This window comes from Protopterus annectens, chromosome 4.part1 (genome assembly GCF_019279795.1).
Source record: "Protopterus annectens isolate FY-2018-M chromosome 4.part1, PAN1.0, whole genome shotgun sequence".
In the NCBI taxonomy this organism is placed as follows: Eukaryota; Metazoa; Chordata; order Ceratodontiformes; family Protopteridae; genus Protopterus; species Protopterus annectens.
The window spans coordinates 111,886,114-111,901,675 of NC_056734.1; the positions used below are offsets into that span (position 1 = coordinate 111,886,114).

The window sequence follows — 15,562 nt, forward strand, 5'->3', positions numbered from 1 at the left end:
TACTACACCACTTTTTTTCTTTAAGGGTTCAGTCTAAAAATAGGCACACGAATATAAATAAATAAAACAAAAATGAAAATAAATAAAAAAATAAATTATAAGCATCTGTCCTAAATCACATGGTTCACTTGCCCCATCCCTTCTTTTGCCCATAAATCTCTAACCCTTCCTCTTACTCATAGATCGTCATTCCCCTTTAAGCCTCTCACTAACAATATGGTGGCCGAGTTCATCATTTCGTTGCAAACTAACAAAAAAGGAACCGTGACCCACTCCATTCAATTAATAGGAATAGCAACCCTTCTCAACACCCTTAGGATTGCTCTCCAGTTTTCTGCGTCGTTTGTTAAAAGCCAAAGACAATAACAACTTTTCTAAGTCAAATCCTAAATCAGAAGACAGCATACATATCCAAAATGGCACATAAAATGAAACTCTGAATACTTGGAATATATGCTACAAATTTCCACATTTATAAACAGGATATCCCACCTATCCACTAGACATTTTAAGGATAATGAATCTTTGTTATGACCAACTAATTCTTACATCCTTGAAAGAGAGGTAATAACCATTCCACAGCAACAGACCTCTAATTTCTCAAGAAATAGTTAAATATGTACTGTACATATACTTTTATCCAGAAAGATAGCAATCCCAACTAGAATTTTACTGAATGACATGCCATATATTTATAGTACATGTTACATATGACTCTCTCTTTCTGTCTCACTCTTTTCCTCCTATTGTACTACTACAATTCATCACCAATGCAGTCAACATTCACACTAACAAATTACTGTTTTAAATGGCTGTTACAAATAAGTGGGATGGACAGTATCCCTCTAAGAGTGAGACAAAGATATGCAACCAGGTGAGCAGAAATAAAAGGAATAAAGGACTACCAACAGTGAAACACAATACTCAGTGACAAAATCTGAGTTCTGGTAATTAAAAGATATAGTGATTGCATGTATGTGTGTGGATGGGATTAGGATTGGATTGAAGTACTTAAACTTACAGAACAAAGGGAAACTACTGTTTTAGAGATGACAGTTAAACTTAGGCTACACAATAAAGAGTGGATCTGTTTTACTCATGTTTACTCAGTGCCATGACTACCTTCATACTGTATGCATGTGTAAAATGGAAAATGGTACCTTTATGGTATGAAGCTGAAAGTGCTTGACTAACCAAATAAAGGAAGTCTCATGATCCTGTTTAAAATAACTCAGCATTTTTTTTTGTTTTGTTTTTTTTTTTAATATAAAATGCCTGCTTACACATTGTTTCTGGTTTTACATGGCTTATAAATGTCTTTGGACCAGTCTATTTATCCAGTTACCAAATAAGTAGATAAAAATAAAGCAAACTAAATGATTTTAAATGTGACTACAGTATGATAAGGAAGTAGCTAAGAGATGTTTGATGCATACTTGCACAAAAAAGTAAAATAAAGATAGAGAGAGCTGTCCAGCTGGACAACAGAAAGGATGTGGTGACTGCACCACTTTGTAATTACCTGTCACATACAATTCTCGTTACCTCTGCAGACACACAGGATAAACTCAAGTCTAGTTTAGCTCCTAAAAGGATAGTGCAAGTGAACTCATAAAGCATACACTGCAGAAAAGAGCAGTGAGACAATGCAGACTAAAATACACAGAAGGGGATTCTCTCTGCCATAAGCAGTAGCATTGCCCACATACATTCTATAATCTGGAGAGTATATCAACAAGGATATGTTGGGAAATACTTGGTAAGTGAAACTTAAAAAGGACCAGCAAAAGATGTGGCAGCTAGAAAGATGCTGAGAAACTGAAATGATATGGACTCAGGTGGACACTGGTATACACGACTCCACTGGTAACCGTTGTTTAGCATTTGGGTGAACAGAATGGGAAAACTAGACAGGCTATCCAGCACTGCCCCCAGTTTCATTATTTCTAATGCATAATTGTGATTAAATAAAAAGAGGAAAGTAGTACCTGAAATAATGCCTGGCAGTTAAGCAAAAGTAATTGCAGCTATGCCTTGCTAATGAGCATCACTCTGTAGTCCTGGCTTTTAGTGTTTGACTGCCCATTGGCATACTTTGTGACTCTAAGCCTGTCACCTACCCAGGCAGTACTTCCAGGTTACCCCTAAAGAGTGACACATATCTAGATGGTTTATTTGGTAAACAAACAAAAATAAATTATCCCCTTCTGGACTGGCAAAAAACAAAGCAAACATACCCTTCCACAATTCAGATGCCAAGTGTGGTGCCATAGGAGCAGTCATTACACAAAGTGTGGCCAAAGCATCTTCAAACTCAGTACTGTGAAGAATCACTTTCTGTGAGGCTTTCTGCAGAGGAGAAAAACAGTACATAAATCAGTGCTGTACAGGACTATTTAAATTGTATACGCTGCAGAACATGACTTAAGACAATTTGCTTGACCACAAAACCTGAAAATATTGACATCATAAAAGATAAAACTATGAAAAGTTTTATTTTGATTGACAAAGCAATGATCTTTAAAACAAGTCCTAATCTATCTATGACTTTCAAGGACAAGTCATACAGAATGCCTCATCAAACAGGCAATAGCAGTTACATACGAATGTCAAGATACCTCCACATGAAAAGTTGCACAATCTTCCACACTGACTTTGCAATGAGCTACTGTATCCTTTGCTAACAAGGTAGATACTTCTCTCAGGTCATATCAAACATATGCTGCCTATGCATCAGGTAATATATACCGAGTTTTGGATTTGCATCAGTGCTTTTACGTGAACATAAGATTACATGTAACTGATAAAATAGCAGTTTACAGAATCATACATGACCGACTCTGACTCAAAGAAACATAAAAGACTAAAAACCCTCATAGATGAATCATAGTTAGTGGGCAACATACCAGTGAAACTACCTTAGAAACAGTTTTGCCCAAAGTTGGGAGAGTATTAAACACAGAGCTGGAGGAAACAATATGACAAAATACTTTGACTTTCCTAAGAACTCACTACAAAATTAAGAAAATTCCATATCTTTGCATGGAAATGCCTATATAGATATCTGTATATGCTAGCATGGCTAAGCAGGTTCTACAGTGGATCTAACATACAATGTTGAAGATGTCAAATGGAGGGGTATTGGAGATTGGCATCACATTTCTTGGGGACCAAGTAAGCTACTGAATCAAAGAAGTAATCTACAACTTTTACTAAGGGGGTTCTGGGGGGGGGGGGTCAGGTGACAGTACATAAACCTGTTTTCTGTGATTAAGTGAAGATCAGATGCTCTCTGATCTAGACAAGAATTATTTCTGCTAGCAAATCTGGCTATGCAAAATAAACAGATAAATAAAAAATAAAATAAAATAAAAACTAACAAAGAAGTGGAAAAGGCAGGATCCGCAGGGGATATTGCACAGTTCCTGACACAAATGGCAAATGAGGAGGAATGGACTTTATAGCCAAATTAGAGGAAAACTTTTTACAAAAACAGACCCACCGACTATGACACACAGATAACTACATGTAAACAGTTGATACGTTTTGTATACAAAGGAGCAAACAAACCTAACTCCAGTACATTTCTGAAAAGGTAAGTGCTGTTATATAAATTTACCACTGGTTATTAGAAAAATGTATTTTCCCTGACTTGTTTTGCAGTCTCTTATATCTTGAAAATTGTTGTGATTGCACAATTTCTCAAATACTGATAACATTTTGTAAAAAAAAAAAAAATCTGTTACTGCTATAAAAAGAAATTAAATTTGTAAGAGAATAGAGTTGATCGTGGGGAAGAAGGTTCCCTCAATTGTGGTGGCCTTCATCCTCATTTCCCCTTACATTGATACACTAACACAAGGGAAGCACAAATGTGGAAAAGAGTCACACACAATGAATCAATAAAAGTGAAAAAATGGAAATCACATGAGCAGTGATCATCTATACAGAAAACCACCTGACACATTCTGAATCACTCAGGTAAACACCCTCATGTATTTCTGTCTGTTAGAGAACACTGTCTAACTATACTACATTCTACGGAATGTGTTTGAACCAATTAAGCATTCACCTAACCAGCCAGGTTCAATCATTTGTGATTCTGCCACATGCTGTTCAACCCATAGCTGGGAAACATACATAACTGATAATTTGAGCAGTATAAGTTAGGACAACCAAAGTCTAGCCAGAATCCTACTTCTCAAGGAAATAAATCAGACACAAAGTTGCCTGTATTGTAAAATGTTTTCAGTTAACAAGTATGGAATTAGCAAAATTTGGGAAATTACACTGCCATGAAAAATGGCTGTTGAGAACATGTTCAGCATACTCAATTCAAGCTCAGAGATTTGAACAAAAAGGTGATCCATGATGCCTTAATTCTGATTTACCAGTTCTGTAGAAATGGAATGGTTACAAAGCAAGTCTTTCAAGTGATGGAGCTTAGGAGGCTTCAGCTGGTTGGGACTGAATACAGATATCTGAAACTCCCCTTGGATGATAGACAACAGAGAAAAGCACAAATAAGCTTACCTTTAAACAAAGAAAGGGATATATCATTCAGGTGAAATACCCTCAGACCTGCCCCTGAACACTATCTTATGAAACGAACAGGGACTCAAGGATCATAAACCACATGCTTTACAGATTATCTCTAAAAAGTCTAGAAAAAAAGGTTTGCAGCCTCTAAACTAGTGTAACTAAACAACTTGCAAAGATTTATTTCTTCTCAACAGGCAAGAACAAAAACAAAATTTAGCAAGACCTATTTCCCTGCATGCTAACAGTCTACAAAGCAGTATTATCCTGCAGACTGATGCAGTATCCCATTATCCACACCACTGCCTGCATTAAAAAATGAAATTCTGTTTTCATAAGTGAAAATTCTGCGAATTATACTTCTTATATTTATGTTGGTTAGAATTGTGATTCCATAACAGTACATTAAAACATAGCTAGCTCATCTAAAGACCTTTGCAGCTCCTAGGTCTGGTATCCCTGAATTTAAAAAAACAACAAAGAAGGTCTTGGAACTGTAGCAAATAGCTACAATTAGAATACTACCATTGAAGTGCTTCAGCTCTGACCACATGTACAGTACAGTAGGGAGTCGATTATCCAAACTAATTGGGACCTAGGGTAGTTCGGATAATCAAACATACAACTGAAATGGATAAAAAAACTTCTAAAAATGCTTTTGGTTAACATTAAACAAGAAAAATAAAACAAATATACTGCAAGTACAAAAACAGTACAGTATATTACAGTAGTACAAGCTCAAAAAACACAAGCAAATACGTACAATGTTTACATATTCAGACTTTATGATTTTTCCTACCCGAAAACTTTGGAAGGCTGTGTTCAGATAACTGACGTTTTGGATAATCGACTTTCTACTGTACTAGCATCCATTTCTGAATATCAGCACTGTAATAACACCCCATGGACAAGTGCAAATTGCACCACTAACACCAGGTAGCCACCCCCTTCATCCCACTTTAGCTACACTTCAACATTATAATACATTTTAGAAAACAAACTAACAATTTTGCATCTGGTAAAGATAAGGGAAAAAATGCATGTTAAGATAAATGTGCGTTTTAATTTAAAATACCAAAAATCTGGAAACTGTTACATATTTCCAGGGCTTAGACCATTCAAATTCTGAAAGTTATGGTATTTTTCCAGAAAAACTGAAAAACAGTGTGCCTCCCCATTATAGAAAAATACAGTGCTCTGAAGAAGATACAAAGCTAAATATATATATATATATAGAAAGGAAATAAATACTTCACTGGGATTAGATCCTAAGGGTACTGGTGGAGATTAAATGAATTCTTCCTAAAGAGATGCATCTGAGGGAACAGTACAGACTACCGTCGCAATAAAAACGACAGGTAGTAGCTCTAGGGAAATAGGCAAAGTCAACCCCTAAATTTACTCCTGACAAAAAATACAACAACTTGTATGCTCACAGATGGAAAAATTGGGTTCACTGGGACTTCAGATACTGTATACGTGCTACTGCAGTAAGCTCAGAAAAGGTGCTATGCATTAGTGTCTGTCCCATAGCTCAAAACAGGATTTCCCCTGTCCAAAAAGAAACTTTCACCACCCCAAGGCTGGAACTCTGTCCAAGAACATGTCCATGCATGCTCTCAAAAACATTCAATGAAACTTAAGACAGAAGGGATACATAGATTAGGCTTTCTACATAACGAAAACTGAAAGCAAAAAAAAAAAAAAAGGGAATTCCTCAGGACTACCTACAGCACTACCTAAGTTATACTGTGGTTGGTGTCATCACTGGAATGTGAATGCAGGTGACCATTGTAGGGACAGCCTACCATAAATAACTTTCCAATGTCTATATATGTTAATGTGTCTGTAACTTTAAGACTGCTTAATTTGATACCCATAATGCATGTGCCTCTCTATTCTCTCTTGAATGAACTGTTTGAATGAACTGGCAATAAAATTGCATCATAACTTTGAAATTGTGAGTCTAGTGCCGTTACTGACCAGCACAATTTATGGTTTGGTACCATAACTTAATGGTGTGACATGGTGTCAAAAGTGGGATATTTTTCACTCAAGAAATGACCTAATCTAAAAGGAAAAACACACCATAAACCACGCCAAACAGCCAAGGAAGGAGCTGCTAAGGAGCACAAAGTAAGCCATTTTTACCACAAAAATGTAGTTTTGCTTCAAAATAAAGTAGTTTAACTGACTTTCAGTAAAAACGCCAAATTAACAGCAATTTATAATAATAATAAAAAAAAAAAAGAATAGCAAACTTCTACCCCCCACACCTGCGTCATTTAACGTCACAAACCTTTTTACCTGGCCATCATGAAGGCAGAGTTTCACATGCTTTCAAACATCATTAAAGCTTGACAAGGAAAGTAAAGACATACATGTAAACCATTTATAATGCAGGCAAAGAAGTGGATGCCATATGGAGTTCATTTTTACTTTCTGATGGCTAGATATTATACATCAGTTGGCAATAAGCAAGCTCAATTAACTTTTTTTTTTTTTTTTGCCTAAAAGCAATGCTATTCATGAAAGGGCATGTTTTCACAACTTTGTTCAAACGAAAGGAGAATCTATATAAGTATATTTTCAGGCATTTATATGAACTCTCTGAATAGTGTGGCTTTAGAAATCCACGATAGTAATTGTAAAAACTCAAAAACCAAATAGAAGAGAAGGTCCAGTCCCTCAGTAGGTAACAAGATTCTTTAACTGACAGGCAAAATTAGCACTTTCGTCTTGGGTACAAGACTTCATCAGATGCCCCCATTCACAATTTCGTCCTATTTATACTGTGCTTAATTACACCCAGTTACACAATTAAGACAATGAAACAAATTAAAACAGTAAATAAAACACTTGAAAATATCCATTAAACCTGCAATAATATTATTATACATTCCAAAAGAACCACCTAAAATATTTTTATATATATGTATTGGTGGCATTGTTAAATTTGTGAAGCTCTCGGCATTAATACAGGTTTAATAGTAATATATTCATTTAAATCAGGATGTATGTTAGACTTTAACCTAAGTTGCCATTTAAGTTCTTTGTTTAACAATACATTCCTTATGTCTCTCCCCCCTCGGGTTAACTTTGACAACATCTATAATCCCAAATTTAAAACCATTATAAAAGGCACAATTCAATGTGTGTTTATATAGTGCACTGGTCTCTTTCTTGGGCTTAATGTCATGGAGGTGCTCATACATCCCATCCTTAAAAGTCCTCTCCATTTTCCATACATAGAATGCCCTGCACATTGAATTGTGCCTTTTTTAATGGTTTTAAATTTGGAATTATAGATGTTGTCGAAGCACAGTATAAATAGGATGAAACTGTGAATGAGGGCATCTGATGAAGTCTTGTACACAAGACGAAAGTGATAATTTTGCCTATCAATTAAAGAATATTGTGGATTTAACCAGACAAAAGATGAAGAACTCAGCAACAGCATGGTGACTAGGCTGGCTGATACTGAAGTGAATTTAACTGTTGGAAAATGCAATTCAGATTGTTAGAGAGGCCAAATTAATAAAAAAGGCAAAATGCTAACATAAGTATAGCAATAGATATTTCAGGTAAAATGCAAAGGAAATAGCAAATTCAGTAAAAAGCATGATTACAGTCAATGTATGAGATGCAGAGTGATAACCCTTGACATACTGAGTCACAGCAGTGAGCTGAATGTGATATAATGTATAAGAAAAGCAACATGATGGGTATGTTACTGTTAAATGAAAAACTAAGCTATTTAAAGTGGTAGTCGCTGACAAAAGTGTTTAGAAGCCATTTTCCTGGATTCAGTGACTGCTATGCCAAACAAAGAACCAGACTGGTAAGACAAGTTGCCAATACAAGGATCCCCTAGTAATCTTTAAAACAGATACATGGGTTGATGTTACTGTAACATCACATGGTACTTACAGAAACAACTCAAAGTGTTTGCAGTTGTATGAAGCATAACTAGAAATACAAAGTCCTGCAGGCAAACTCAGGTTATAGGAAAATGTTTAGGAGAAAAATTGCACAGGACACTAAGGATAATCACAAGGCTTTCTTTAGTTATGTTAGGAACCTGGGTGGTAATTCCCAGATATGCTCAGAATTAGTCCAAAATGACAAAAAATACACCGAACCCACAGACATTGCCAACATCCTAGCTGACAGGTTCAGCGCAAACTCCCCCCCCCCCTCACCACCAAAAGGGCAAATATCTATCCCAGCAGAGTGCTGCCCCCCTGACATCTCAGATGCTCAGGTAAGAGCCACCCACTCCAAAGCAAAAAACACAGCATCAATGGGGCCAGACGGTGTCCCGGGCTGCATCCTACATGAACTCCAAGAAGAGCTAAACCCAAACATAAAACTACTGTTCAATCTCAGCCTTACTACAGGATATGTACCCAAAGAGTGGCGTACAACAACTGTGGTCCCTCTCCACAAAGGTGGTGCCTCAACAGATCCTGGAAACTATCGCCCCATAAGCCTGACTAGCTTGGTCTGCAAAGCTATGGAAAGGATCATCATGGACCTCATAAATAAAGATATTGGGGACCTACAGACACTGGATCCTACCCAGTTCGGCTTTGTTAAGGGCAAATCCTGCCTCTTAAACCTGGTTGATTTCTTTGAAACAGTCACCAAGGCCATTGATGAGGGGAAGGTGGTCCACACAGCCTACCTGGACCTCGCAAAAGCCTTCGATACAATACCCCACTCGGGCATTATAGATAAGCTCACCAGCTTAAATATAAACCCCTATGTCACTAGATGGGTTGCAAACTGGCTCAAGGACAGAACCCATATGGTTAGAATTGCTGGAGCCATGTCAGACTCCAAACCAGTTACAAGTGGCGTCCCACAAAGCTCAGTCCTGGGACCTCTCTTGTTCGGTATATATTTCTCGGAGGTACAGGCCAACATGGAAGGACTGTGGCTGACCAAGTTCGCAGATGACTGCAAATTGGGTGCCATAATCGACTCTCCAGCAGACACAAGCATCCTCCAAAAGGGCCTCATAGAAACAGACAACTGGTGCCAGAGCCATGGCCTCAAGCTAAATGCCAAAAAGTGTATAGTCATCCCCTTTGGCAAAAACAAAGTGCCCACAAATTACCACATAGGTGGTAATCCATTAAGTACAGAAGAAGTAATTAGGGACCTGGGGACCCAAGTTGATAACAATCTCTCATTTGACAACCATGTGGCCAAAGTGGTTAGAAAAACATTTTATATAGCCCACCTAATCATGAAGGGATTCACATCTAGATCAGGGAGGTCATCGCCTCTTTACTCATCCCTCATCAGGCCCATAATTGAGTACAATGCCCCTTTTGGGATATACCTTACCAGACACCTGCAGCAACTGGAAAGACCCCAAAAGTACCTCACCAAGAGGATCAAAGGGCTCAAACAGATGCCATATGCTGCCCGGTTAAAGAAACTCCAGCTCTACTCAGTGGCATAACGCCTGTTCAGAGGCGATCTGTGCCTGATGTATAAAGCCATGCCCAACTCGGAATTAATGGACATGCTGCACCTCAGAAAATCCAAATCCCATCGAGCTACACGCTCGAGAGACTTGAACCTCAGCACCGAAATAAATAGGACATGCTGGAGGGACAGATTCATAACCCAGAGGCTCCCTTCACTCTGGAATAAAATCCCAGTCCAGGTTAGGCAGAGTCCCTCAATGACTCTCTTCAAGAGGAATCTTGATGAGTGGATGGGAGATCGTAGGTTTACCCCGGGTATCACTTCTGTGTCACTGTTAGACAGAGGCACAGTATACTAACCTCAAAAAAGGGCATAGCAAAATTAATTTAAAATGGGTGGTGAAAGCCAAACACATTCTGGATAGGCTTATAAATGCCCTAGGGCAGATAGCCTAGTATGAACCTATGAACCTATAATGAATGAGTGGAAGAGGTGCAAGTATGAGTTTTGGATCTATGTGCTGGAAGGTTCATATATAACTAACCTGCTCAGCAAAACAGTGGCATGCACTGCATATCTCTCAACCTCTTACAGCAAGAAATCTGGACAAAGCCATAAATAAAAGTGAGACAAAAGCACAAAAACAGGGACAATTTTTAAATATTGCTCTTACACACTTAGAATAACAGGTTTTGCATTAGCGTGAATTTTCTGAAGGGTCTGAAACTGAAATGTCTGTAAATATTTTCTAACTTCAATCTTTAATGATTTGCCACTAATTTGTCAGAAAAATCACAATTTTATGAAAAGCGTACCAAAAATATGAGGCAAAAATCTGGACATACTGCAAAAATCTGTACAGTTAAGAGGTAAGCAAGTTACATGAGGCTGATTGCTGGGGCAAACAAAATGAATGTGGATATGTCTGGAGAAACTGGTCTGCTTATCTGCGAGCCAGTAAAGATAAAAATGAAACCAGACAACGTCATATGATTTTTCTACACTCAGAAGGGTACCACTTCTAATACTCTCTAAAGCTGGAGCAGAACTCAAACAGATGACGTGACTGAAAATGTAACTGATCCCAATGAATGGCATTTGCCAATGGTACCAGTTATCAAAAAGAATGGTATTGTAATGTAATGCTTTAGAAAAAATGATACAGTCCTGAGGGAGAAATTCATGCTACCTAGCCTCGAGGATATTGCACCCCGTGGTAGTGGTGCTGCGGTAGCGTTGTTGCCTCACAGTAAGACGTTGTCACGTTCAATTCTCAGCTAGCGCGTCTTCTGTGTGGAGGCATGCATGAATGGGCGTGCCTTCGTTGAAGGTTGTGCATCAGCGGACCGGAGTTCCGCTGTGGCGACCCCTAACCGGGATAAGCCGAAAGACACAGCAGGTCGGTCTTGGAGTGTTCTCTACATTACATACGTTAAGTGGGTTTCTCCAAATTAATCTCTTGAGACATAGTCAAAACTAATGACCTTTATTATGCCAGTTGGAAGATTTTGTTTTTAATAGATGACCATTTGGTATAACTCAAGCACTGGAAACATTGTTATTGCCATAGACGATGTGCTAGTGTTGGTCCTGATAAAGACACACCTAACAGAAGATTGTAGGAAGTGCTCCAAAATCTTAAAAAAATGGAGGTTTGACACTAAATAGAGATAAATGCATGTTTGATACGCCTAAAATTCAACATTTCGGATACACTACATGGCTACTGGAGAAAGCCCTGGGCAGCTGATGCTTGTCAGACAAATCAGAGTCACTATACGAAAACTGGAATCCATACTGAAACCAAAAAACATTCCTTTCAGAGTTGTCAAATAAAATGACCTAAAAGTCAAAAAGTACTTACAAACATTTCTGTGACAAGCAATATTCTGCCTAAACTCATCTTGTCCTTCAATGTATTAATGTGTGTGCTTAATGCTAATTAGAAACTAAATGAGTTAACACGTTTTTCATTCTATTTTATATACACTATTTTATATACAGCTTAGTTTTATATGAGACTAAAAGATGCTTTTGAAACTGCAGTGTGCTTTCTGAAACTTGCAAGATGCCTCTGACCTAGTAACTGCTAGCACAGCAAAATTCATGTTTATGCCTTTTGGAAATGTACTTGAGAAACAGGTGATTATCTGCTAGGTCAGGAAGCAATGAATGAACAATGCCATATTCTATATTGTAATGATTTTGAACAATTAGCTCTGTTCGTAGTATGAGAACATGCACAGCTGCAGAAGGAAGAGATAAAGACAAACAAAGAACTGTTGGAGAAATGAACTGCAATCTATACTTGCTTTGTGCTCAAATTAGCCATAGTACCTTGAATGGTAACATTGCATATATCTAACCGGTGGTAGCCAAGGCCACGTTGTTTTTCTTAGGAAGTTTCTCACAAAAATTGATAGTACAAGCAGAAATTTACGAAAACAAGTGCTACGTAATAATGATGTTAAAACTTGTGATTTGCTACGTCAGCTTGGTAGGCAATGTCTTATTAGAAAATGTATAAAAATGCTTGCATTTCCTGATTCTAGCTAGACAAACTCTGTATTAGCACGTTTTTGTCTCCTTGCTGCAAGATTAAAGTGCCTTAACCTGAACCTACTGTGTATTGATCATTTTTAAAGTATATTTTTCCTTTGACAGATTGGTCATTCGGACCGGAAACATCTCTCGCTCTAGCTCAGGTCAGATGGGCCCGGTGGCATGAAACCGTACGGGGAAGAAGCCACATCGGTTCTTCTGCTTTGAAAGACCTCCGACTGAATTGTCATTCAAAAGAGGCCAGCCACTGTTTCTGATCTGCAATTGGAGGACGAGTCAACATTCCGGTGGGATCACAACACGGAGGCTCAGGTAAGGAGGAATTTACCTTTTTTCTGTTTTAGATCAGGGACTTGTTACAGTATTTTTGTTTTTGTCAGGGAGATTTGCAAGTGCAGATCAGGGACAAAAAAGATTGCTCTCTTGTCATAGATCAGGGAAATAGAATAGGTAGGCAGTTATTCTAGATAAACTGTGAAAAAGTGTAAGTCATGGTACCACGTGATAAAAAGGGTTACGTAACAATTTCTAACTTATCTAAGACAACATGGGAAATCAGTGCACAAAAAGTTCCCGAGATCCGCCCTTAACCGAAGACGCGAAATATATGCAATTACAGCGTGCCGATAATGTTAGGTATTATACAAAATGGGTTAATAAATACAAATTTGATGGTAATTTAGATAAACCTTCACTTATTAAACTTGTCAGACAACTTAAAACAGACACGAAAGGTCAGCTAAAAAAGCAACGTCAATTAGGAGTCCCTCCGGCACACAGGTGGCTTGAGGAAGCAAACCGCAGGGAACAAAAGATTAAAAATTCAAAAGCAATGTTTTTAGATAAAGAAGACAATAACTTGGTAATAGCAACGGTCCCTTCGCCCCCTCCGCTTCCCTTACCAGAATATGAAGTGAGTGGACAAGCTGATCCACCTCCGCTATACCCAGCTGTTCCTGCAAAACCAAAACTGTTTGTCAGATTGAGACCAGGTCTCGAACACGCAACTTAAGAGGGGATATTGAATTGTATGAAATAAATAAAAATTCACAAGCTATGAGTGAAGAAGAGATATGTCCACTCATAGAAGTACCAAATCAACAGGCAGGACAGGCAGGATAGGACCCAACTCTTCTAGTATACAGACCGTGGACACCGGAAGACATCCGGAAAGCCACAGAGGGAATTCCCCATCCGAAAGTTAATTTTAGAAAATTCTTAGAAGACTTACAGGGCATGAGGTTAAGTTATCATTTGAATGGAGAGGAAGTAAAGAAAGTAGTCAGACAAATCATGGGTCCAGATTGGCATATGATCAGTGGCAACTGGAATCCCCGTGACGCAGAACTTAGGCCACTCCCACATAGTAACGCAGAACTGGATAAGGTCTGACAGACCGAATCTTTGAGAAATGGAAGCCTAGGGCTGATTGGACTTTCATTAATCAATGCATACAAGAAGGTGAAACTGTTGATAGATATTATGCCAGATTATTAGAGTGTTTTAATAACCATTGTGGAATGCAGGTACCTGAAGACCAAACACATAATTCCCCATATGAGCAGCAGCTAAAGAATGCATTTTTGAAAGGCAGTATTGCACCCATTAGCAGCTTTATTACAAAGCACATGGTAGATCATCGTACAAGTAGATTACAGTCATTACTTGAATATGCAAGACATGCCGAAAGGCATTTTAATAGCAAAAAAAAAAAGAAAACTCAAGTATTTGCAGTAGAAGATGGATCAGAAGTCTTTGTAGTACAAACTGGGAAGAAGGGTAAGAAAAATGCCCAGGGAAACAAACAATCTGATAAACGATCAGAGGGTTTTGAAGAGAGAAAGAAAAGGGGTGAATGTTTTAAATGTGGGAAAAAGGGACATTTAGCAAGGGATTGCAGGCAAAACAAAAAGGTAACCATAGAAGACAAGGAGGGTGAGGACTGACTATATGATAGTCAAGAATCACTGGAAAGGAATAAACAAGAAAATACAAGTGCAAATGTGATAGAAGAAATAGAGGATGTGCATGAAATTACAGATAATGAAGAAAATGAAATTTTAGACTTAGCATTATTGAGCCTAGAGCTCTACTTGGCAGACACAAAACCAAAATTACACTTCTGGTAGAGGGGAGGGAAGTTAAATTCCTGTGTGACTCAGGGGCTTCACGGACCTTGATACATCCTTCCAAACTACCAGAAAATTCAGAATCACTTGACTACATATTAGTGAAAGCAGCTAATGGACAGCTGTATCGGGAGCCACTCTCCCACAACATAGCAATAACTGACCCTGTTTCAGGGATGACCCAGAAAAGCAAAATTGTTGTTTCTGCAAAATGCCCAGTGAATCTTTTGGGCAGAGACCTAATGCAGATATTTGGCATCGCAGTAGTTCCAACTATGCAGGGTATCGAGGCACAGTGACAAATGGATATTTTTGTAGTGCGACCGGAGGGTGAAACATTTTATTGGTACAGCCAGGACTTGGTTACGACTGGTCCAGGGGCAGTAACCGAAGAACTGATGAATAAACATCAGTAAATCCCCCTCCCTTGACACTGATAAACAGCATTTGTTGCATTGCACTCTATATTACTGTAGCATACCAGGACCTGATAAAGAATATGAGCAAGAACTGTTTAAAAACCATGCTAACAGATTAGTATTATGAAATTTGTACTGGGACACAAAAGGAAACAGTGTAGTGAGCTGTTCATTGCCCCAGGAATTCCTAGCACTTTACAAATCTAATCGATTACCACATGTGAGTTTGACTAAAGACAGAAATGTGAAGTGGGCAGACCTAGGAGAAAAAGTCACAAGGTGGGAAAAGCAGACAGAGTTCGAACTTTTCAAACAGGGAGTACAAAAGCAGAAGCTGAATTGGATAACACAGACACACCCAGCTGTACACTTGCAGGCAAGTGAGGACAGCTGAGTAGCACTCTTACTGGAAGAAGAGGAAAAAGCCTTACGAGACATACCAGAGACTCTCTGGTCAACAGGGAAATCAGA

At 38.3% G+C, this 15,562-nt stretch overlaps 1 protein-coding gene across 1 annotated transcript in view; it reads right to left on the reverse strand.

The window, feature by feature from the left end:
* The window catches only part of LARS2 (leucyl-tRNA synthetase 2, mitochondrial), a 1,850,943-nt gene that overhangs the window by 241,853 nt on the left and 1,593,528 nt on the right, over nucleotides 1–15,562 (reverse strand). The window contains exon 18 of the mRNA XM_044070015.1: nucleotides 2,238–2,349. Within this exon, the coding sequence (XP_043925950.1) occupies nucleotides 2,238–2,349 (112 nt within the window). The remainder of the gene's footprint in view (nucleotides 1–2,237; nucleotides 2,350–15,562) is intronic.